General features: G+C 52.1%; 1 protein-coding gene across 1 annotated transcript; it reads left to right on the plus strand.

Annotated features, from left to right (window-relative positions):
- Positions 1–16,686: 16,686 nt before the first annotated feature.
- LOC311198785 (olfactory receptor 14A16-like) lies at positions 16,687–17,610 on the plus strand (the record flags this gene model as incomplete). Its single annotated transcript, XM_084272786.1, has 1 exon — positions 16,687–17,610. The coding sequence occupies one exon, from the start codon at positions 16,687–16,689 to the stop codon at positions 17,608–17,610; it is 924 nt and encodes a 307-aa protein (XP_084128912.1).
- Positions 17,611–23,960: the final 6,350 nt, after the last annotated feature.

Genomic DNA, 23,960 nt, shown 5'->3' on the forward strand with positions numbered 1-23,960 from the left:
AATGCTGGCCTAGGCTGAGTATAAGGGCATTGAGGGGACACTTCACGGGGACATGAGCCTGTGGTGAGCTGTGGACAAGTCCCAGCCAGGGACAGGGCTGGAGCCAGAGTCTTGCTGGGGACGGGGTCACTGGGACCCACTGTTTGGGGGCAGCCCTGCAGATTAGGACCCATATTATCTGGGAGGGCATGGTGGTCCCAGCAGTGGCAGGGTGAGAGCCAGGGCTGGGGATATTCCCCTCTGTCCTTTGCTCTGGGAAGCCTGTGGCTGGGGACTGGACCAGTTTGGGGGCTGCTGTGCAAGGGAAATGGGGGGGCGGGGGCTGGAGCTGGGCACTGCAACCACCACAGCACTGCCCCCAAGCTGAGCCATTTTCTCCCCATGCCCAGCATCCTCCAGTGCTGCCCACTGCCTCCAGTGACTGAAGATTACAGTCACCTGGCTGTTCTCACTGCCCATGACCCAACTCTCCGCTCACCTCCCAGTCTTTCCTAAGCCTTGGGTCCATGGTGCACCAAGAAGAGGGCTCAGTCTGAGGGGCTGGAGAGGGGTCAGAGACAATTCTGCTCAGAGAACTTTGCTTTGAGGTTGGCATCATGTCTGGGAGAGTCCCAGAGAGAAAGATTGTCCTGGGAGGTGAGGGGCACTGGGAGATGGCAGCGCAGGGAGGTAGAGGGGGATCTGGCATTGGGGGGGCTGTGAGAAGAAGGTCTTGTGTTGCAGCAGTGGGTCATCTCTGTAGAGTGTCTGGCTGTCAGAGGTGCAATGCCCATCCCCCTTGCAATGTGCAGATTCCTGGGCCCTTCCCTGGGCAGCTGCCCCACGTGGGAAGCTGGGCTGATGCTGGGGATGGTGGTTGGGTCATCACTGGAAGCAGGAGTGACTTAGTGCTGGGCTGGCTGCCAGGGCTGGTGTCTCTGCCAAGCCTGGCTTTGCCCTGGGGCTATCAGGTGTGGGAGGGGCAAGAAGGAGTCTGGGGACAGATAAATCTGCCCCTCACCTTCTCCAGAATCACCCAGGACTCACCACACTGCAGAGGAAGATGAAGGTCGCAGTGCTCAGCGTGGCCATACTCTTCACCATCCTGCTGTGCACCCCAGCAGATGCCCAGGTGAGTCCCCAATGCTACGGGGAGGGGCTTGAGGCTGGGATTGGGTCTAGATCAGCCTGGAGGTTGGTGGTCCTGCCTGTGTCAGGGGGGTTGGAACTCTGTGATCCTTGGGGTCCCTTCCAACCCAGCCTGTTCTATGACTCTGTGATTCTATTGCTGCAGCACAGCAACTCTCCTGTAGAATGAAATTGAGTGGTGAGCATGAAACCCCTTGACTTGGCCTTTCCCAAGCAAGGAGCTCCTCCAGGCTCCCCTGCACCTCCAGCCCTGGGCAATGCAGCTCTCTCCCTCCCACAGTTCTGCCTGTTCCCTCCCTTCCCTGCAGTTCACTGCTGAATGGTGGGACCTGCCCCTCCATGGCAAGGTCCACAGCCATCACCTGAGAGGGTGTTATGTTTTTTCTTGGTGCCCCTACATCTCCCTTTTCCAGTTTCCCCATCCCATCCTTTTGGCCCCACCAGACTTCTCTGTGGGATCTCCTCTGTATCCTATTTAGGGTCTCAGCATGGCCTCCCTGTCATCGTTCCCAACCCCTTTCTTTTGTCCTTTCCCTCAGTCCTTTACTTTTCACGCTGTCCACTGCAGCAGTGTCCCCAGGTCCCTTTCCTTGAACCCCCCCTTCCAAGCACTCTCCCAATCCCCTGGTTTCTGTCTACTTTCCTCTTCCTCAGTCCCCAACATGTACCTTGTTTCATGTCTTTATGTCCTCTCCAGTTCAACTCCTTTACCTCTCCCTTGCATCCCACACAGACCTGTCCAATCAAGACCTTCATCCCAGTCCCTGCTGCTCTGTAAATTCACACCAGAGTCCTCTCTTTATGTCCCCCCAACACTCCCATCCATCCTCTTTGGACACCCTGCATTCCTCACATTACCCTTGTCTCCATCCCATCCACTGGTCCCTTCATGAACAGGTATCCCACGTGAAACGTGGAGGAATGGGGCTGGTGGGGAGCAAAGTGAATTCTCCCCCTCAGACCAGGGGGAAGCCATGGCCGTGGGGCACAGGAAACTTTTGTGTCTCAACTACAGCCCCACCAAGGTCCAATTCAGACCAGCACTTCTCTCTTCTTCCCTAGGGACTCTTGGAAGGAAGTGAAGATGACGTCCTGAATGTAAGTAGTGGGGTAGACTTGGAAGGCATCCAGCCTGAGGAACTCTAGAGCACTTTGATCCTCCCATCCCTTGCTGGGACCAGGGATATCACAGATCAGTGAGGTCTCATTCCCTCTACAAGTGGGGTTAATCAAAGACAGGTGAATGAAGAGGGCTGAAGTGGGTACCAGGAGTTCTGTTAGCCCCAGACTCTCCCCTCCATGGCTAAAAAACTCCAGGGCATCCCAGTGTGTGCCAGTAAACCACACTTTACCCCACTGCAAGGCCAGAAGACACCCCTGCACACCAGTGGTTTCCCATCCCCTTCCCCAGGGCCCCACTGAATTCCCATTCGTCCCATTGAAACCCAGAAGACCCCAGGATGCCCCAGTACCCAACCGCACACCATGGCTGGCCCCTTCCCCAGGACCCCACTGCCTTGTGTGCACCACCAGACCAACTCATGGACCCCATCTTCCCCAAGCACCTCATTGCCTGCCACCCCAGTGCCCCAAGCCTGTCCTTAACCTCCCTTTCTTCCCAGCGTCCCGTGCTTGACTCCGAGACTCTGAGGCATTTGCTCAGCAAACGCATGGTCCCACCTGTAGACCTGAACGCGAAACACGTGGCTGCATCTCTTGATGTCTAGGTGAGCAGCACCAGGGCATCTGCACCCCTGAGCCCTCTGGGGTGGGCAGAATGGGGGGACTGGAGAGGGAAACAGAGGGACATGGAATTCCATGATCCAGAATGAGCTGGTCCCACCTGTGCCCCTGCCTTTTCTGGCACCCAGTAGGGCTGTATGGACCCAGAGGGTCACCGTGCAGGCCAGGCAGGGCATCTGGTGCCAGAGAAACCCTCAGAATCACCATCAGGGCTGGGCTGTGCATTGAGAGATTTCGGGCATCCTGGGGTAATGTCAGACTGGGCAAGGGGCACCCATGTGGACCTCAGGAGAGCGAAGTCCTGTCCTAGCTGTATTGTGGTCTGCAAGTCCTGTCTCCTGCCATGTCTCTGCAGAGAGAAATGGTGAGGGCAAGGCCCCTCACATGTCCCTACCAGCGCTGGGGGTCACATTTTGGTCTCTGTCTTTCAGCACTGGGAGTGGTTCTTTCCTGTCCGCCCCTCCAGAGGCATGAGGAGATGATCATCCCTGGATGACCCCACACAACCCCTTGGGAGCCCTGGGCCATTTCCCTCAAATCAATCAAAATCAATAAACCCCTTCAGCAAAGCCTTGCTCTGGGTGTCTCTGTGTCCATGTCCATGTCCATTTTCTCTGCAAATCCTGGACTCTGGGGTCCTTTCTGTCTTCACCACCACCATGAAGAGAGTGGCTGAGGGAGTCCAGACACCTGCAGTGACACTGTAAAGGAGATCCCCTTGCACCCATCACATGCCCCCAGAGAGTGGCACATTAGGGCAAACTAATATGGGCTGCAGATGCTGCACAGACCTCTTCCTGCCACGTGTGGGACTTGGTGTTCATTCTCTCTTGGCCGTGGTTTCCCCTCTCCGGGCACTGAATTACCACCGACTTTTCCATCAGGAACTGTTGGCTCAGCCCACTGCCTGTGATGATCTGAAAGGGCCTTTTCCAACCCCAGTGACTGTACGAATCTCTGATTCTCTGACTTCATGTCCTCAGTGGGGCTGCCTGCTGGGAATATTTCCCTGAGGGCTGGGGGGGACCTGACAGTCTTCAGGGCAGCAGATGGCACTGAGGATGGAGTGGAATGGAGATGCCACTGCCAGGCTCTGTGATATATGGGCACTCTGGACACAAGCTCCCAGTGCCAGCTCAGGCACCAAGGAGTGCCAGCAAATGGTTGCTACTGCCCCGTGACACAGCACAGCCAGGGGATGGGGTAAGCAGGATTGGCTGAGCAGAAGAATGCTGCCTGCACAGGCCTGTTTGCCTGTGCTGGCTCTCATGGGGTGACACTTGAAGAGCCATGAAGTAGCCACAGGCCAGCCTGTTCCTCTGCCTATGCCCAGTGCTCCTCGTTTCTGAGCAACCCTTCTGCTTTGGGGCACTCTTATCTTCCAGGGATCACAACTGAAAAGGCCCCAGACAACTCTGGGCCCTTCCCTGGGGCTAGGAGTGGCTATGTGAGCTGCTCTCAGTGCCCTGGCATAGGGGAACCAGGTCTCAGGGCTGCCAGACAGCTCCTGTGTGAACAGAGGGAGAAAGTTTGGAACCAACAAAACTGCAGGCCAGGATGGGCACCCATCTCCCTGCCCCAGGTACCCACAGAGGGCGGGATGAACACAGCACCACCTCAGGGGGCAGGCAGTGCAGGTTCCCACTGGGCTTTCCTCAGGGACCAGGGAAACCAGCAGTGACAGACCCAGCTCAGCGGTGTGACCAACCACACGGAGCCCTTCTCCAGTACCACTTTGTTTCCCTGAGGGCACAGCCAGGTCCTTCCCCTACAAAGGTGAGGAACTGGATGGGCCCCTTACCTGAACATGTCACTCCAGCATCCCGACTGTGATCACAGTACTGTTGAGCTGAGCCTCTCTTTGTGCACTCAGACAGGACAGACTTGGCGCCATCACACTTAAACATCCAAATCGGGCCAGATCCTTCTCCAAAGTGTGCATACCAGTGGATTTCAACAGCAGACCCACAGCCCAGCTGCTTATGAACCACTGCAGCATCAGCCTTCTCCCATAGCGCACCACACACAGTCCCCCACTTTTCCTGTTGTTTCACCTCCACTCTTCCAGTACAGCGTCCACCACCATTTTCCAGCCTCACCTCTGCAGCCCCTTCAATCACCAACATAGGACCAGTCAGTAGAGCAGTGAGCCCCAGACCACACGTCTGAAGATGCCTCCTGCTCAGGCTGATTCACAGGAACAAGCATGGAAGCCCAGTCCACACAGTCCTCAGGGCAGTGTGGGGGTCCTTTTTCTCCCCAGAATCTGAAAAGTGATAGAGGTGGCCAGCTATGGCCCTCCTGAGCCATTTAACAACCAGAAGCATGTGGCATCTTCTCCCACATCAACCGCCCCTGCCAATGCCCACCTGCACACCGTGCCTGGTCCTGCACAGGGTACCATCTCCTCACCAGCCCAGACACCCCTGCACAGCCCCATGCCTCCAGGCCCACAGCTCCCTCTACACCCAGAGAGGCACAGGGAAAGGTACAATTTGACTTGAGAAATGTCTGCCTTGAGAGTAGATTTGTTTTGGATTTCAGTAGGATGTGGCTGTACCTGTGTTTTAGAAACTATTGAGAAAACTGCAAAGAGCACATGCTGAGAGAGAAGACATCCAGCCTTCAACCCTGAAGACCACCAGAAGACCCCCTGAGTGTCACTGAGCATGCTCTGTCTGGGAGGAGTTAATGTAAATGGATTCCTGGAAGTAATTTGCATAACCCTGCCTTTCCTTAGAAATGTACTGACTGTGTATATAGATACAAGTGCAACAGCAGCTGAAATAGATTTAACTGCTTTCCACATGCTGATCCTTCTTTTATAACCAATTAGAGCCAGTCCTAAGCAAAGTGCATGAGAGAGAGCAGAGGGGATTTGTCAGCACCGCTCAGGTACAACCTCCAGAGCTCTGTCTGGCTCCCAGCTGTGGTCAGGGTGTCCCACGTGATCCCTGAGGGGCAGGATGGACCGAGACGAACGCTGTTTCCAGCGACCTTCTTGCTCGTGGGAATGAACCAGATGCTCCTGGACCCCCCAGCTCAGGCAGTTTAGTTGGAATAAACTTTGGAACTGAAATGGGTGTTGGGTGCTTTTTCCCCTCCGTGTTTTCAAATGCAAACAGGAAAGTGTCATAGTGTGGAGACTCCCTTCTAAAGGGAACAGAGAGCCCAATCTGCCGGGCTGAGCCTCATCACAGGGAGGTCTGTAGTCTTCCTGGAGCTCAGATCAGGGCTGTTACTGAGAAACTCCCCAGCCTAGAGCGATCATCAGACTATTACCCACTGCTCATCTTCCAGGCAGGGGGGAAGGAAGCTGCATCCTGTAGCCTGAAGGGATTGAAAAGAGACTTCAAGGCCTTGGGATGGTTGGTGGAAGACTCTGGGGTGCAAGTTATTTTCTCTTCCCTCCTTCATGTTCTGGGAGAATACATGGGATGTAATGGAAGGATCATGTCTGTAAATACATGTCTCAGAGACTGGTGCTACAGGCAGGGTTCTGGCTTCTTTGGTCATGGCTGATTTATTACACACTAGGCCTGGCAGGGGTATGTGGGAAGAGCTTATCATCCAGGGGGAATAGCGTTCTAGGCTTGCTCCCTGAAATGCCTGTACAGCAATGCACGCAGGATGGGGAATAAACAGGAGGAGCTGGAAATCTGTGTGTGCTCAAGGGGTGATGTTCTAGTTGCAATAACAGAGACTTGGTGGGACAACTCACATGACTGGAGTGTGGCCACAGATGGCTAAGTCCCTTTTAGGAAAGACTGGCCAACAAGGAAAGGAGATGAGAGTTGCTCTTCCTGTGAAAGAACAGCTGGGATGTCTTGAGTTCTGTCCAGGGGCAGCTAAGGAACGAGTTGAGAGTTTGTAGGTGAGAATTAAAGGACAGGCAAACATAAGTGATACCGTTGTGGGTGTCTATTACAGGCTGCCTGATCAAGAGAGCCTTCCCCTCATCCATTTACCCACTTAATGGACAAGGGGAAGGCTGTGGATGTGTCTACCTGGACTTCAGGAAAGCCTTTGACACAGTTTCTCACAGCATCCTGACTGAGAAACTGGCTGCCACTGGCCTGGACAGGGGGACCCTCAGCTGGGTTCAAAAGTGGCTGGATGGCCGGGCCCAGAGGGTGGTGGTGAATGGAACCAAATCCAGCTGGAGGCCGGTCATGAGTGGCATCCCCCAGGGCTCAGTCCTGGGTCCAGTCTTGTTCAACATATTTATTAATGACCTGGATGAAGGGATTGGATGTTCCCTCAGTAAGTTTGGACATGACACTAAACTAAAGAGGAAGTGTTGATCTGCCTGAGGGTAGGGAGGCTCTTCAGAGGTGTCTGGACAGACTGGACCAATGGGCTGAGACCAACGGGATGAGGTTTAACAAGGCCAAGTGCAGAGTGCTGCACATGGGAAAGAACAACCCCCTGCAGCACTACAGGCTGGGGGAGACTGGCTGGAGATCTGTCAGGCAGAGAGGGGCCTGGGGGTATTTGGTGACTGTCAACTGAACATGGCCAGAAAGGCCAATGGCATCTTGGCTTGTATCAAAAATAGTGTGGACAGCAGGTCTAGGGAGGTGGTTTTGCCCATGTACTGGGCACTGGTGAGGCTGCACCTTGAGTACTGGGTCCAGTTCTGGGCTCCCCACCATAAGAAGGACATTGAGGTCCTGGAGTGAGTCCAGAGAAGGACAACCAGGCTGGGGAAGGGGCTGGAGGGCACATCCTCTGAGGAGTGGCTGAGGGAGTTGGGGGTGTTCAGCCTGGAGAAGAGGAGGCTGAGGGGAGACCTTATCACTGCCCTGACAGGAGGGTGCAGAGAGGTGGGCGATGGACTCTTCAGCCATGGGACAGGAGATGGGACAAGGGGAAATGGCCTCAAGCTGCACAAAGGCAGGGGCAGAGCAGATGTTAGGAAGAAAATTTTTACTGAAAGAGTAGTCAGGGCCTGGAACAGGCTGCCCAGGGAGGGGGTTGAGTCACCTTCCCTGGATGTGTTTAAAAAATAGGTAGATGAGGTACTTAGGGATATGGTTTAGCTTAGGATGGACACAGTTGGACTCGATGATCTTAAAGGTCTTTTCCAACCTTGTGATTCTGTGATTCTTTTCAATGTTTTCAGAAATGACCAGACAACTGGACTGGAGGGTGTTTTAAGTACATTTGCATATCACACCAAATTGGGAGGAGCTGTTGACTCTGCTGAGCGTGGAGAAGCCTTGCAGAGACCTGGACAGATCAGAGAGCTGGGCATTCACTAACACCATGGAGTTTAACAAGTGCAAGCACCAGATCCTGCACCTGGGAAGGGGCAGCCCTGGCTGCACATACAGACTGGGGGGTCAGACGCTGGAGGGATTTGGGGGTCTTGGTCGACAGCAAGTTAAACACGAGCCAGCAGTGTGCCCAGGCAGCCAGGAGGGCCAAGCGTACCCTGGGGTGCATCAAGCATGGCATTGCCAGCTGGCCCAGGGAGGGGTTTGTCCCGCTCTACACTGTACTGGTGCAGCCTCAAGTTAAGTGCTAGGTGCAGTTTGGGGCACCACAGTACAAGTGGGACATAAAAATATTGGGAAGTGTCCAGAGGAGGACAATGAGGATGGTGAAGAGTCTGGAGGGGAAGTCTCATGGGGAGAGGCTGAAGTCCCTTGGTTTGTTCAGCCTGGAGAAAAGGAGGCTGAGGGGAGACCTCATTGCAGTCTGTGGAATCCTGAGGACGGGGAGTGAAGGGGCATGTGCTGATCTCTCCTTGGTGGCCAGTGATAGAAGCTGAGAGAACAGCATGAAGCTGTGGCAGGGGAGGTTTAGGCTAGATATTCAGAAGAGGTTCTTTACTGACAGGGTGGTCAGGCCCTGGAACAGGCTGCCCAGGGAAGGGGTCACAGCACTGAGCTTGACCAAGTTCAAGAAGCATCTGGATGATGCGCTCAGTCCCGTGATCTGACTTGGCTGGCCCTGAGTGGAGCCAGGAGGTGAACTTGATGATCCTTATGGGTCCCTTCCAATTTAGGAGATTCTATGACCATGACTGAAACCACCACTTAGCAGTGGATCTGCACACCAGCACTAGTGGTTGCTCTCTAGATTTCCCTTCCCCTTGGACCACTGAGACACCTCTCAACCATCCAGCTGCTGCTCTGAGTTTCAGGGAGTTAAACCCTTGCCTTTCTGGAAGTTGTCTGACTCATTCTGTCTTCAGCCAACACTTGAGTTGTGGTGATTTCACAGTCTCCTTCCTCACTAGAACATCTCTCACATGGTTAAGCTTTGTGGCAGGTGAACCTCATGGGTGGCATCTTGCACTTGGCAAAGAGTGAGGAGTGTTGAATGTAATGGTGAGTCTTGTCAGGTTTCTTATGCTGTTGGGAAAATAACTCCCTGTGTGCTGCCTGTGTGCAGCCAGTTCTCTAAGGAAAGCAGGGGAGCTGGTACAGAGGGGCTGTAATGCCCCACTGTGGAGTGCAGCAGAGAGACCTGATGTAAGGACAAGGGATGCAAGTCTCAGTTGGCTGGTGAGAGTCATGGTGGCCTTGTGGAGATGTGCAGCAAGGTTGTCCCCACTGCCTCAAGGGACCCTTTTTCAGAGCAGTCCAGACCTCCTTAGGAGGCACCCTGGATCAATCTCAGTCAGAGGTTGTCACCTCTCCTCTACAGTGAAAATAGTAACCTACACCCTTAAAAAGAAATCAATTTTACTCTGAGCTCCCTTTGAAACAGCTTCAATGGTCTGTACATCTCTTGAAGACTTGAAGAAAATTACATCAAGAGACATAGCTCATTAGGGCTTGCTTTTTATTTTTAATGAGCCCTGGGGTGCATTTGGTGCTGAGTCCTTGAAGCTCAGGTACTGAAAGGAAATTACACAAAAAACTCCATGTCAAAAGCAGAAGCCAAAGTACCCTGAAGTATTAATGAGTCCCGCCGAGAGCCATTGCTGGCTGAGCCTCCCCAGGGACTCGTTAGAACAGGTAATTGGAGGCCATGTTGGCTGGTAGGCAAAGGCAATGTACAAACAGCTGAAATGCTGAAGAAAGCCCTGTGTTGGTTTGATGAAGCAGAAAGGCCAAGCCCTGACCTCCAGTCCCATGGAAGACAGGTCCTGTCCCACAAGCATTGCTCAGGCTCTTCCTGGGGCAGCGTGGGGTGTGTAATGCTGAGGGAAAAACAACAGGATGAGAATTTCTCCTCATTGTTGGTCCAAAGCCCAGCTAGAAATTCATCTGTCCTTCATTTAAATATAAGAAAGAGCAGGGAGACCCTCCATCCCCTATCAGATTCAGGAGGAAACATTGTTGAAAGACGAGGACAAGTCTGAGGTGCTTAATGAAATCTTTGCCACTGTCTTTAGTAATAGGAGCAGTTGTACAGAGAGAATCCAATTCCCTGAGCTGGGAGACAGGGACAGGGAGCAGAATGAGCTCACCTCAATCCAGGAGGAGATGGTCCTGCTGCACCACAGAGACGTGCACAGATCTGTGGGCCTGAATGGGATGCACCCAAAAAGGTGCTGAAAGAGCTGGCAAGCCACTTCCCATCAGTCCTGGCTGACTGGAGAGGTACCAGCAGACTGGAAATCAGTCAATGTAACCCCATACATAAGAAGGGACAGAAAGATGATCAGGGAAATTACAGGCCTGATAGTTTGACTTCAGTCCCAGAGAAGGTGATGGAGCAGATCATCCTGAGTAGCATTAATCAGTTCATGAAGAACCCCCAAGTGTTCGGGTCCAGTCAGCTTGGGTTCATAAGGGCACGTCCTGTTTGACCCACTGAATCTCCCTCTATGACAGAGTTACCTGCTTCTTGGACAAGGGAAGGGCTGTGCATGTTGCCTACCTTGACTTTAGCAAGGTCTTGGACACAGTTTCCCACCACCTTCTCCTAGAGAAGCTCACTGCTTGTGGCTTGGAAATGTGGTGGTTCAGCAATGGTTGAGCACCACATGCTGCTCACTCACTCCCGGAGGAGAAACAGACAGAGCCCCTGTGGGTTGGGATAAGGACAGTTCACTGACAAAAGCACCATAAAAGGGGAACAATTACAACCCCAATTGCACTCACACCCAGTGATAGCACAGAGAGTACCTTACAAACCCAACAATAACAGAGTGCTGCACCTCTTCAGCACGTCACCTTTTCCTCTGGTAATATTCCAAAATCTTTGCCTTCTGGCCAGTTTGTGATCACTTCCAGGGTTCCTGGGTGATTGGGGTTTCTTATTCCAGCCTACTGTGTGGTAAATGTGACCCACTTGCTCCACGAAGCAGGAGTGGCATGTTGTGTAAGAGGGGCCTTCCCATTGAACATCCAGCCCAGCACCAGCAGTTGGGGTGCCAGGAAGAGCTGGGCTTCAGTCCCAATCACTTCTTAAGTGGCTCAAACCCCTTCCTGTGCTGCCAGTATTTCCTTTTCTGTTAGAGTGTCAGGATCCTCTGTAACCTCGACTCCAAAACCCCAGAGACTGACCTTGAGCCTCCCCTCTCTGGCTTTCTGCCAGAGACTCCAGGTAGGACCATTCTCCCAGGCTGACCCGTAGAACACATTTTTTACATCTGGCCCAGTCTGGACAGGCCCAAGAGCCACTGCATGGACCATCTCCTGTTTGATCTCTTCAAAGGCTTCTCACTGCTCATTGGAAATCGTTCTCTTACCAGGTTACACAGCAGAGAGGGCTGACAATGAGACTGTGGTTTGGGATATGCATTCTCCAGAAACCCACAGTGCCTAGGAAAGCTTGTGTCTCCTTTTTGTGGGTGGATGGAGACATAGCTGCTATTATACTGATAACATCCATCGGGATCTGATGACACCCATCCTGCTATTTTATTCCTAAGAAGTGGATTCCTTAAGCAGGTCCCTTGCCCTTACTTTGTCTGATGGCAAAACCAGCTTTAGCAGAATTCAGATATTTTCTTTCTCAAAAAATTCCTCTGCTGTGTTGTCCCATGCCATGAAACATCAGTATACTGTAGGTGCTCTGTGGCTTCACCCTGCTCTAATGCAGACTGGATCAGTCCATGGCAGATGGTGGGGCTGTGTTTCCAGCCCTGGGGCAGTCAATCCCAGGTGTACTGGATTCCCTTCCAAGTGAAAGCAAAGTCTGGCCTGCACTCTGCCACCAACGGAATCAAGAAAAAAGCATTTGCAATGTCCATTGTGGCGTAGCATCTGGCTGCATCTGAGTCCAGTTCACACAGGAGTTCCAGCATGTCTGGCACTGCAGCACTCATAGGCAGCGTGACCTCATTCAGGGCACGATAGTCCAGCCTCAGCCTCCACTCTCCATTGGACTTCTGCACTGGCCGGATTGCACTGTTGAAGGGTGAGCGGGTTCTACCAATCACTCCCTGACTCTCCAGTTGATGATCAGTTTATGAATGGGAATCAGGGAGGCTCTGTTGGGTGTGGTATTGTTGCCTGTGCACCATCATGGTAGCAATTGGTACTTGCTGTTCTTCAGTCTTTAGAAGCCCCACAACAGAAGGGTCTTCTGATGATGCAGGCAGAAGAGAGAGTTGTTCAATTTATTCTGTCTCTGAGGCAGCTATTCCAAAAGCCCTCTGGTACCCTTTTGGGTCTTTGAAGTGCCCTCTCCAGAGGAAGTCTATGCACAGAATGCACAGTGCTGCAGATCATCAGGATCATACTAAATCATCTCTCACATGGCTAATCCCCTCAGATAATGGATATCTCTCTCCATGGTCATCCACTGGTCTGGACAATACACAACATCTTCAACGAACTGGTACCGTGCCCTTACACTTGATAGAAGTCACCTCCAGAGGCTGAGGGCTTGAGAGTTCCTTCCAATTGCCTTGTTACTGCCTCCTTCTCTGGACAGGGATCCCAGCTGCTTGGCCTCCCTGCCTTCTCCCTGCTGCGTGCCCCATTGTCCCAGCATCAGAGTAGCCAGGTGATGATACACTCCCCTGGAAGGTAGCTGAAGTCTTTTCTCATGTCTCTCAGCTCAAGGACAAGGATCAGATGATAACCTCTGGTATTGCCTTCAGGTCCTTGCAATGGTCCCAGTTCATCATCATCTTTCACGATGAGGACTGATTTCTCAATGTATTTCTTCTTCAGGATAGAAGTGACTGAGAGTCGTACTGGTTGGCTGTCTGGATCAGCTCTGGGGTTGGCCTCTGAGGTTTGAGTAGCCATGGTGCTTGTTGGGGAGACTGGAGGAGCTGCACTCTCTGAGGCCTGGGTAGCTCCAGTGCCTGTTGTAAGGGTTCTTTCTGGCTCAGCTGTGGTGTTGGTTTCTGAGACCTGGGCAGCCACAGTGCCTCTGGATCTGTTTTTCTTGTCTAGGTATTTTTTCATGCCCTCTCACACACCATGCCACCCCTGACCCTTCAGTGCAGGGAAAACCTCTTGGCAATATGCTGGTCTGAACATCCCAGGGATAGTCAACATTCTCAACAGATGCTCTAAGAAGCCTAAAGGGAAAATGGGAGGAGAAAGCACCCCTCACCTCATCCTCTACCGTTATCACAAACCTTCAGGCCCCACCTTGGGCTCCAAAAAGGGCTGTGGTGGTCCAGCTCCAACCAGTGGCTGAGCAGCACATGCTGCTCTCTCACTCCCACAGAAGAAACAGACAGAACTTCTGGCCTAAGGACGGTTTACTGACCAAATCACCATGAAAGGAGAACAAAAACAGCCCGCAGTGAATTTCACTTATACCCAGTTATGACTCAATAGCTGCACAACATGATGACCAACCTGATGAATTAGCTGCACTTGGACTGCCCAGGAGGCACCAGGAGTGCCCCTCCCCAACAAGCCCTTTTTATAGGGGAGTGGTGTCAAGTGGTGTGGAAAACAGCCTGGGCTAACTCAGCTCACCTGTGCTGCCTGCCTGGGGAGGTTAATTCTGCCCTGGCAAGATCCAGGACAGATGGGATGGGATTGGGATGGGGAGGGGATGGGATTGGGATGATGTAGTCAAGGCACCCATCAATCAGGTGGTGTGTCAGTTTGCCAGGGTCGTTTGCCTGTGCAACTGAAAAGTCACAGGCTGTAGGAGGTGATAACTGCCCTATGACCTGCCAAAATCCTTCCACAAACCCTGCCATCAAGGCACTGGCTGCTGAGGGAGGGGAAAATGTTGGAAAGACTGTAACAATGATTGTTAAATTGTTGCCCAGAGGAGCAGCCAAGGAGATTTCCAGGAAGAGCCAGAAGTGCAAGAGCTGCAGCTCCCATGTGTCTGCAAAGGCCAGGAGAAGGAAGCAGCAGGTGGAGCTGCTATTGGACATGTGGTGTTCTGGGTATGGATGGTCCTAACTGTGATCATTCGCTGTCATGTTATTTGGCCAAAGGAATTCCCCACCAGGCTCAAAAATGCTGCTCCCAGGCAGCATTGCTCTATTGGACCTTGAACTCACCCATGTCTCTTGGAACACCTCTGGCCCTTCAGGTGACAAAAGGGGTTGGTGTCTGAGCAACTCTCTCCTGGCCTCCACCCTCAGTAATTCCCATGGACACTGGGACCAGCAGGTCCCAGGCAGCCATGCTCCTTAACCTACGCAGGGGGTCAGAGACCCCTGCCTGTCCCTACCTGGGTGTCCTGTCTCATGGGGAGACAAGAAAAGGGGATTGTCCTGCCCAGCTCTGGTTTGATCAGGAGAATGGACTCTGCTGGACAGAAGGATTTCTCCCCAGCCAAGGGAGGGAAACTCAGTAAAGACTTAGTGTCTTTCCAATTAGGTTCCCTGGAGCTCCAGGGAGGAGCTTCACCTGCTCCTCTGCTGAGATCTGGGCTGGGCTCCTGGGATGGACAGTAGGAGCTCAAGAAATATTGCAGTACTGCAGAGAGACAGCTCTGGCCAGGAGCAGCTCCTCTGCCAAGCACACAGGGCTGGGGACACTGCCTGTAGGCACCGAGGGGAGACCTGTGAGGCTGAGAGAGCTGATGGATGCTGAGAGCTCACTGGAGGAGAAATCCCCACAGCACTCTGCCTGGTATGTCTGTGGGTGCAGGGCAATGCAGGTTCTGCTCCTGGAGGCATCTCCTAAAGCTGGGACATGGGGACAGTGTGTGGGGTCTGTCAGGAGGACAGGTTCTCCATAGGACCAGAAAGTGCTGCCTGGAAGAGATGCCCTTCTGCCCCATCAGAGGGACAGGGCAGGACAGCTGTCTTCTCCTGGGCATGGCTGCAGAGGTGGGAAGCAGCGTGTGCACCCAGGGGTGCCCAGGGCTGTCTTTGTGAGCAGGGTCCCTGCACCCCAGGGCCTGTGTGCTGGGGCAGGGACTCTGCTGCTGCCAGGGTCAGCACCCAGCCTGCCTGGTGAGCTTTACAGAGGGATAGAGAAGGACCTCTGGGTTGAAGGAGTTGAAGGAGTGACCCAGAGAAGAGCAGTCCTTCTGCAGTAAGACAGTGCTGCCTGGTGCGCTTTCCACAGTGATAGAGACAGCAGCTGTGGGTTTGAGGAGAGACACAGGGAAAGGCAGTGTAAGGTCCTTCTTCTATAAGAAAGTGCTGAATGGGTCAGGTTTGCTCCAGGATCCAGCTGATCCTTGAGAAATTCCAAAGGGACTTTGAAGAATAACACCAAGGAAGCATTTTCCTGCCAGGCTGAGTCTTTGCTTTGACTTTTCCTCTCCTGTGGGCTGTGCTAACTGTGGATGATGAGAACTTATTTCTCCCCTCAAGAATACGCAATGAAAACTTGATTCTCATGAAGATGTTTGAGCTTCCCCTGAGCCCTGCACACACAGAGGTTCCCTAGGGCAGTGCCCTGATGCCAGGAGGGGTCTGCAGAGCAGAGCTGAGTGCAGGGTAGATTGGGTGAGGTCTGTGAGCACAGAGCAGGAGGTGACATGAGCAAAGAGAAGCAGCTGCAGGGACAGCTCCAGGCAGCAGAGACATTGTCAGGGAGGGAGAAGCAGCTGCTCCCAGAAAGGCCCTGGCAGTGGGGATTTGGGACCTCCATGACATCCCCCACAGTGTCAACATTTTCCCTCAGTGACACCCTGGTTTCTTCCACCCAGAACAGACTCTGACCCAGAGTTCCAGGGTTTCAGGCTGTATCCTCTCCTTCGCAGTCCAACCAGCAGTGAGGAGAAAACCCTGAGTGCCTGTCTGTCTGTCCTTGTCCTTCCAGACTTGGCTGGAATTTTTCTCCTGTTTCCCCTCCTGTTCGTTTTACCTTTGTCCCACCATTACCTGGGGCATGTCCATTAGTGGGGCTGGCACTGAGCAGACCCTCGCTTTCAGGACCCCCATCTATAGGACTGAGGACTGGATTCCTCGGCTCTCCGTGGGGTCCAGTTTCTTTTACAGGGAACACCAGGGTGTGATCACAGAGCACCCAGCACAGGGAAGCTGAGACCAGGACAGATGGACACAGCAGCTCTCCCCACTCTGCACTCAGGGGAAGGTTTCACTGGCACTGCAGCAGCAATGTCAGGGGGTTCTGGGAGAAGAAACACTCCTCAGGTACAGTCAGAAGAAAACCAAAGCTCCAAAGCTCTGCTCTGCCTTCGGGTGAAACTGGAGTGACAGTGCTGAAAAGCTCATTCCTATTCACAGGGGATTTAGTCTGAGATCACACCATCCTTCTACTTACTGACTGCTGCCAGGCAGGACTGAGTTCTTGAGAGTCCGCAGCTGACCCTCCTCCCAGCAGTGGCATGGAATACAAAGCAGAGCTCCCAAAAGGGACCTGCCAAAATTTTTCCTGAATACAGAGAGTCAATCTCAGGTTATTCAATAAGAATTGGAAGATGTTTTCCTCAAAGAAGAGTTCCTGAATTCTCACTGTGCCTTTTCCTCCTTGGACAGGTCTCCACACTTGATGGCAGCAGATGTCCAACAGCAGCTCCATCAGCCAGTTCCTCCTCCTGCCCTTTGCAGACACACGGGAGCTGCAGCTCCTGCACTTCTGGCTTTTCCTGGGCATCTACCTGGCTGCTCTCCTGGGCAATGGCCTCATCATCATCACCATAGCCTGTGACCACCACCTCCACACCCCCATGTACTTCTTCCTCCTCAACCTCTCTCTTACTGACCTTGGCTGCATCTCTACCACTGCTCCCAAATCCATGGCCAATTTATTGTGGGACACCAGGGCCATTTCCTACACAGGATGTCTGGCTCAAGTGTTTTCCTTTGTATTTTTAATTGCAACAGAGTACTATCTTCTCACTGTCATGGCCTATGACCGCTACGTTGCCATCTGCCACCCCCTGCACTACGGGACCCTCCTGGGCAGCAGAGCTTGTGTCCACATGGCAGCAGCTGCCTGGGCCAGTGGGTTTCTCCATGCTGTGCTGCACACAGCCAGTACATTTTCAGTCCCCTTCTGCCATGGCAATGCTGTTGACCAATTCTTCTGTGAAATCCCCCAGATCCTCAAGCTCTCCTGCTCAGATGCCTACCTCAGGGAAATTGGAGTAATTGTGGTCAGTGTCTGTTTAGATTTTGGTTGTTTTGTGTTCATTGTGGTGTCCTATGTGCAGATCTTCAGGGCTGTGCTGAGGATCCCCTCACAGCAGGGACAGCACAAAGCCTTTTCCACCTGCCTCCCTCACCTGGCCGTGGTCTCCCTGTTTCTCAGCACTGCCAGTTTTTCCTACCTGAAGCCCCCCTCCATCTCCTCCCTACTTCTGGACCTGGTATTGGCATTTCTTTACTCAGTGTTTCCACCAGCAGTGAACCCCCTCATCTACAGCATGAGGAACCAGGAGCTCAAGGATGCTGTGTGGAAACTGATGAGTAGATGTTTCTAAGCAGCAACAATCTCCTCATCTTCTGCATATCACTGACCGTGTAACTCATGTTACAACCAGCCTGTATTCTGTAGTTTTTTTAGGGTTTGGGGTTTTTTCCTTTTCTTTTCTCTGCCATGTAATGGCATATTTCATGTTCATCCCATTTCTAATGCAGCATCTTCTGCTCTCGTGTGACCCAGATGATGCGTAATGATGGATATAGAATCATAGAATCATAGAATGATATGGGTTGGAAGGGACCCCAGGGATCATAGAGCTCCATCCCCGATGAGCTGTGGTCTCTGTGCATTCTGTCTGTCTTCAAAGAGCCACGATTCTTCTGACTTTTTCTTTTCTTCTTCCCTTACATTTATAAAAATCTTACAAGCACTTCTTCATCAGCTGAATCATTTGACTACTTCTCTGGCATGGCAATGCTTCCTCACCATGATAGACCATGAATTTCCAGGATTGGAACTGATGGCAGCTGAAGAAATACTCTCCTTCCCCTGTACCTGCATTACCTCCAGTGTGTCTCTTTCATCTCCCTCATCATTCAGGTGTTTCCACCTATCCTGATGACACAGCCATGCCTAAGGACATCTTTTCAGCAGGCTGTCTGGATGTCTGCACTTTACTTTGATCACAGGATTCCACCTCCACTTGCTCTTTGGTCATTCAAATGCCACTCAGGTCTCTGGTTTCTGCTTTGAGCTTCAGAGAGTTGGAAAATGTCCCATCTTTCAGAAGTCTAATGAACTGTTCTGTCAGAAGGTCAGTGTGTTGGTAAATGACCTTTCTGAATCTCCTTTGAAAGCTGACCCCCTTCACACGCTGCTTGGCTGTAGCAGGCAGCTGAGGAGAGAGATTTCATGGTTGTTAAACCATGAAATCATGTTTAACTGCAGTTTGTTTTCAGAGAAATCTGTCTGTGCCTGTGAGCACAGATGTTGCCAGGAAAAGTGTTGGGAGTCCCAGGAGGCCAGTGAGGGAGCTGCTGGGTTTGGGAAAGAGCAAAGTTCTCCGTACAGGGTTGGATCTCCAGAGACTGCTTTTCCTGCCTGTCCAGATCTCCTTAGAAGACCGATATCCATCCCAGAATGCTGCTGTCACTTCTTCTATCAACTGAGCCATGCCAGAAAATACCTGTGAAGTTAAAATATCCTCTGTTGTAATATTCCTTTGAACTGTTCATCATTAAATACCTAACTAAAATCCAAGTAGTTGTACAAGTCCTGGGTTCTTTAATGAAAATGCCTTGAAGAGACACGCTTGACATCGTCCAGGCATTTTTTTCCACTCTCTCTCATCAGTGTTTCCCTTCCTATGTGAGAATTCCTCCTCATTCCTCCAGGCCAGGGAGCCCCACACTGAGTCTGACTGCTCCAGAGATGTCCACACCAGCGCTGACTCCAGATGCACAATAAAGGTCTTTGTGGCCAGGCTCTTCCAGGTGCAGACCAATGTGCTCAGGGCCAGATCCCTGTTCAGCACCTTTGCCTGCTACAGCACCCCCTGCAATGCCCAAATTCTTCCCCTAGCAGCCTGTTCTCCACCCCTCATGTCTCAGGCTTGATGTGCAGGGGTTGTGCTGGAACCTTTTGTCCTGTTTTGTCCCCAGCCGAGGGCTGAGCGCCGCAGCCGCTCTCCCTCTTAGAGGGTGTGGGGGGGTAATGGGGTGGAGGGGAGGGATGGAAAAGGAAACCAAAAAACACCAAAACTCATGGGTTGGGATAAGAACAGGTTACTGGGACAGCAGAGAGGAAGCAATAACAACAATAGGATTTTGTAGGAAAATATACAAACTGGTGCTGCACAATGCAGGTTCTCACCAACCCACACAGCTCAGACCTCACAGCTGTCCTGAAGCTGGACAGTCCCCAAAATCTTGTGTACCCCACATATGTCACCAAAACACCACCTTAAACCCGTCCTATGCTTCCCTTTGGCAATCATGGGTGCTGCCCTATGCCTTAACCCGGCCCCCCAGCCTACACTTAACCTTTCAAAGCAACCCTGGTTTTTCCCTAACACCCCCCCTTATCTCTGTCAAACCACCTTTACCCCACATACCCCCCCATTACATCTATTGCTGCCCCCAAGGTCCCTCACACACACATGGGTACCCCACCTCCCTCCCCAGGCCTATCATAATCTCCCAGCCCCCCTAGGTGTCCCCCAACACCCCCATACACTCAATGAAATGTGAATGCTGATATAGATGGAAAATATAGCACCATATGACTCCCCTAAACTTCCCCTTTTCCCCACCAAATCCCCCCATATCCACCCCCAGTTCCCCCCTACAACATCCCCACGCCCCATCCCAACACCCATGGGTGCCCCCCCAACCCCTTAAAACCCTCCCCCAGCCCATCCCAAAACATCTCATCACCCCTGGCTGCCAGCCACCATCCCCCATAATTCACGCAGACCAGCCCTTCTCCCCCCAAATTCTCCAATATCCCCCCAGAATCCCCCTATGCCATCCAACGCTCCCCCACATGCCAATGGATTCCCCCACAGCCATATAAACCCCCAAACCCCAACCTTACCCACCTAGTACCCTCTTTACCCCCCAGCCTCATATTACTCCCCCAAACCCATGCCTTTTCCCTTCCAAATACATACATATCTCTTTCAACCTGTTAAATGTCCAGCAGTACGTCCCAAGCAAAAGGTGTGAGGGAAGACACATGTTCCTGGCCTGAAACCTTCCCAGGTAGCACACTAGGAGCAACAGTAAGCTTTGGACTCAGGGCATTCCTAACCATGAGAAAGGTCTTAACAGTTCCTGATGTCATTTTCTGGGTTTTCTGTAGGCCAACATTGAACATCCTGAATGTCCAGCAATAGAGTCCCAAGCTCTTTACCACCTCTTGCTGTCAATTTGTTAGAGGCACCACAAGTTGGAGAGCCATAGGCAAGCACATGTGAATGGTTAACAAAATGGAACTTCCCTTCAAACAGACCTTGAGAAACTCTGAGATTGGATGAACAGGAATATCAAGAAGGTTTCCAACGAGAAGAGATCTTCTCCTTCTGACCTTATTTTAGTTGGGCTGGAATTAATTTTCATAGTGGTGGCTCCCATATTTGGTGGTTTGGATTTGTAAGCCAAAAAGTCTAAAGAAATGTGTTTCTTCCTTGCTGAGCAGGGCTTGCACAGCATCAAGGGCTTTTGTCTAATTCTGCTCCAGAAATGAGTCACCTGGGAGTGCACAAGTGCCTGGAAGGGGACAGAACAGCCCCAGATGACCATAACTGATCAACGGGATTATCCATACTGTATGACTGCAGGAGTGAGCCCACCATTGTTTTGCACATATTGTTGTCTACAAAGGTGGTGAATTTTCTGTCTAGCAGAGGATGGACTGGCATGTTTGGGAGTCTGGGTGAGAGCAGTGCTGATAACACAGGGATGGCTTAGTTGTGTCCAACCAGTCATGGACTTTTCAGCTTTTCATGCTGCCCTGCAAACGAGAAGGCAGGGGGCACTCAGGGACCTGGGAATCACAGAATCACAGAATGACAAGGTTGGAAGAGACCTTTGAAGATCATCAAGTCCAATCATTCCCATCCTATGCTAAACCACATCCCTAAGTACCTCATCAACCCTTTCTTTGAACACATGCAGGGAAGGTGACTCAGCCCCACCCTGGGCAGCCTGTTCCAGGCCCTGACAACTCTTTCAGGAAAAATTTTTTTCTAATATCCAATCTGCCCCTTCCCTGGCCCAGCTTCATGCCATTGCCCCTTGTCCCATCCCCTGTCACCTGGCTGAACAGACCATTGCCCACCTCTCTACACCCTCCTGGCAGGTCAGTGTAGGTGGGGAGAAGGTCTCCCCTCAGCCTCCTCTTCTCCAGGCTGAACATCCCCAGCTCCCTCAGCTGCTCCTCAGAGGATTTGCCCTCCAGCCCCTTCCCCAGCCTGGTTGTCCTTCTCTGGACTCACTCCAGGACCTCAACATCCTTCCTATGGTGAGAAGCCCAGAACTGGACCCAGTGCTCAAGGTGTGGCCTCACCAGTGCCCAGTCCAGGGGCACAATTACTTCCCCAGACCTACTGGCCACACTGTTTTTGATACAGGCCAAGATGTCATTGGCCTTCTTGGCTGCCCGGGCACACTGCTGGCTCATACTCAGCCTGCAGTCACCCAACACGCCCAGGTCCTTCTCTGCCTGACAGCTCTCCAGCCAGTCTCCCCCAGCCTGTAGCGCTGCAGGGGGTTGTTCTGTCCCATGTGCAGCACTCTGCACTTGGCCATGTTAAACTTCATCCCGTTGGTCTCAGCCCATCGGTCCAGCCTGTTCAGATCCCTCTGAAGAGCCTCCCTACCCTCAGGCAGATCAACACTTCCTCCCAGTTTAGTGTCATCTGCAAACTCACTAAGGGAACCTTCAATCCCTTCATCCAGGTCATTAATAAAGATGTTGAACAGAACTGGACCCAGGACTGAGCCCTGGGGGATGCCACTCGTGACCGGTCTCCAGCTGGATTTGGTTCCATTCACCACCACCCTTTGGGCCCGTCCATCCAGCCACTTTTTAACCCAGCTGAGGGTTCACCTGTCCAGGCCAGTGGCAGCCAGTTTCTCAGTCAGAAAGCTGTGCGAAACTGTGTCAAAGGCTTTCCTGAAGTCCAGGTAGACACATCCACAGCCTTCCCCTTGTCCATTAAGCAGGTCACCTTGTCATAGAAGGTGATCAGGTTAGTTGGACAGGAATGAACACAGTCAGGACAGATGACCCAAACAAGCCAAAGAGGGTCTTCCATGTCCATTACATCACACTCAGCAGATGATGAGAGGCTGGTGGGAGCTGGAGGGTACCCCTCCAGGACAGGTGGTTTTGTGTACTGCCCAGGTTCAGGACAGCTCTGAGCTGTAGGGCCTGAGCTGTGGGGTTCAGTGAGAACCTGCATTGTGCATCACCAGTTTTGTATGTTTTACTACCAAGTGCTATTGTTGTTTTTTCTCTCTCTACTGTCCCAGTCAAATCTCCTTATCCCTACTCAAGAGGTTTGGGTATTTTTTCGTTTCTTTTTCCCTCCCTTCCCCCTGCCACAATTTCCAACCACATCCTCTTAGACAGCGAGCAGCTGCAGGGTTCTTTCCTCTCAGCTGAGGCAAAACCAGAACAGGTTCCAGCAAAACAGCAAATCTGTAGCTTTGAAGGTCAGAGGCTGAGAGACCCGGGTGTCTTTAGCCTGGGGAATGGAGGCTGAGGGAAAGCCCACCTTGTGCTATGTGGAAAGAACATAAGAGAAGAAGTCCATGTGAAACTGTTGCGTTAAAAATCAAAGAGGACGTGAGGATAAAGAAATGTCATGCTGAGGGTAGTGTTGTGGTGTTAAAAGTCCCTCAGAGGAGGTATGGATGAGCTGGTGGCTTTGTGTTGTAGGAACATCTGTCAAGAAAAGAGAGACAACAGTACAGGCAAGGTGTGAGAACCAAGTGGAGAAGGGCGTTGGGTGCCTGCAGGGAAACAGGCAGAGGTGTGGGACAGTGTGGATGGGCTGTGGTGCAGATGTCCAAAGGTGCTGGCCAGGCTGAAAGGGCCTGATAAAAACGAAGTCTTTACCCACTTGTCTATGGCTGATGTCCCTGCCACAGAGGCCTTAGGGGAGACACGTTGTCCTCATGGCCATGGAGCATCATTGCCTCCTTGCACCCGACCCAGGGAAGGCCACTATGTGTCTTGCCACTCTTCTTCCCTTGGTGTCACACTCCCCACATCCTAAAGAAGAGACCTGAGACACAGGTGAGGGTCAGGATTTCCCTGCCCAGGGGCTGGGGGACAGCTCTGGGCATTTCTGATTCACCAGACCAAGCCAGGGTAAACTCAGCATCAGAGCTGCCTCTGCTTTGCCTGTATTTGTCCTCATGGCCTCCAGCTGTCTGCTCTAAGGAGCCCATGGAGAGGCTTTGTGAGTGATGGCTCCTCATTGGGCCTGTTAATGCTTCAAGGTACTTTGGGCATTACTCCTGACTTGGACTTCTGGAGAAGTTTCTTCACTTTCCTCTTGGTATCTGAGGTCTGTGGATTCAGAAGGAAAAGTACCATGGGGCTCACTCACATCCAGAAAGCCCTTACAAACATGTCTCTCTAACTCACATTCATTAAAAATCTCAGCACTTCTACAACTACTTGGATTTTAGTTAGATCCTAAGAAGATCTGGACAGGCAGGAAAAGCAGTCTCTGGAGATCCAACCCTGCATGGAGAACCTTGCTCTTCCCCAAGCCCAGCAATTCCCTCACTGGCCTCCTGGCACTCCCAACACTTTTCCTGGCATCATCTGTGCTCACAGGCATAGAGAGATTTCTCTGACAACAAACAGCAGTTAAACATGACACAGTTTAAT

This window comes from Gallinula chloropus (genome assembly GCF_964237585.1).
Source record: "Gallinula chloropus genome assembly, chromosome: 18".
NCBI classification, from domain to species: Eukaryota; Metazoa; Chordata; class Aves; order Gruiformes; family Rallidae; genus Gallinula; species Gallinula chloropus.